Genomic DNA, 1248 nt, shown 5'->3' with positions numbered 1-1248 from the left:
TTCATCCACGTACGCCTCGCCCACCTCGGCAAAGCCGCGACCATCCCCAACAGTAGGCGCAGGCGTCAGAAGAAGCAGCGAAGGGCACCCGGGCAGCACGCAGAAGACGTCCCCGACCTGTGCCGCCACAGGCACGCGCGCCACATGGCCGTCGTCCGTCAGACAGACCATGCCCCTCTGCTGGCGGTTGCGAAACACGGTCAGACAGCGGGCCTCGACGGCGTTCATGGTCCGGCTGGTGGCCCTGTCCTCGTCAAACGTGGCCTGCATAAACGCCCTCGCCTCGTCAAAGGCCATGTCGTGCCCCGTATCGCGCGCGGCCGGCACCGTCCTGTCGCGGAACTGGTTGCCGAACCACAGTCGCGTAAAGGCCTCGAGGAGGTCATCGTACCCCTGATACGCCGTCTCGGCTCGGCGCACGGCCCAGAACGCCTCTCTGAGATCCGAGAACTCGGCCAGCAGCGTGTTCGACTTGGTGCTGTCGCAGACCACTTTGGCCAGCCGCGCGACTTTCACGCCGCAGGTTCGCAGCGTCTCCCGGCCGACGAGGCTGGCCCGGCACGGCACGAACCCGCCGGCGTTCGGCAGGGCCGTCTTGACGCCCGGACACCGCGCCGTCCAGTTGGGCACCCAGGTGAGCAGGAACTTGCCGTCGTGCAGCGCCTGCGGGTGGTGCAAGCCGGCATAGGTCAGAAAGTCCAGGCTCTTGCGCCGCTCGAGCCACACGAGGGCGAGGCCGCGGTACAGGTTGCCCATGGGGAGGGTATAGTCGGCGACAATGGGGAAGGTGCGGCGGTCCTCGTCGGACAGCATGTTGAGCATGCCGTAGACGCGGTCGCGGGGATCCGTGCAGTTCGACAGCACGGCGGCGCTCAGCGTGGCAAACAGGCCGCGCGGGACCTCCTCGCCGAGCGCGCGCACGCGGTCCATGGCGAACAGGGCCGGCGCGTTGCGCTCGAGATCAGCGACGACGTCCGGGTAGTAGTGGACCTCCTTGGTGCCGAGCCAGAAGGCGACGTCCTTGAGGGCCTTCCACGGCACGACGGCGGCGCCGCACTGGACGACGGCGGCGCCAGGCCGCGGGAGAAAGATCTCCCTGCCGAATCCACACGCGTCGGATCCACGGCCGCAGCACGAGGCGGACGAGCCCCGGCCCGCGGTCGCCCTTGGCGAGGGCGACGTCGCCGGCGGAACCAGCTCGCGTCGAGCGCCAACCGACGCGTCGTCGTCACGGGTGCCGCTGCCGCA

The 1248-nt window shown here is 69.2% G+C and overlaps 1 protein-coding gene across 1 annotated transcript in view; it reads left to right on the top strand.

Moving 5' to 3' along the window:
• Positions 1-144: 144 nt before the first annotated feature.
• VDBG_06280 (predicted protein) overlaps positions 145-1248 on the top strand; it is a gene marked incomplete at both ends in the record, with an annotated part of 1883 nt that continues 779 nt past the window's right edge. Inside the window, one exon of the mRNA XM_003003791.1 lies at positions 145-1234. Within this exon, the coding sequence (XP_003003837.1) occupies positions 145-1234 (1090 nt within the window). The remainder of the gene's footprint in view (positions 1235-1248) is intronic.

This window comes from Verticillium alfalfae, genomic scaffold, assembly GCF_000150825.1.
Source record: "Verticillium alfalfae VaMs.102 supercont1.7 genomic scaffold, whole genome shotgun sequence".
NCBI lineage: Eukaryota > Fungi > Ascomycota > Sordariomycetes > Glomerellales > Plectosphaerellaceae > Verticillium > Verticillium alfalfae.
Note: the sequence above shows the minus strand (reverse complement) of the source record. Positions and strands in the feature narration are given on the sequence as shown.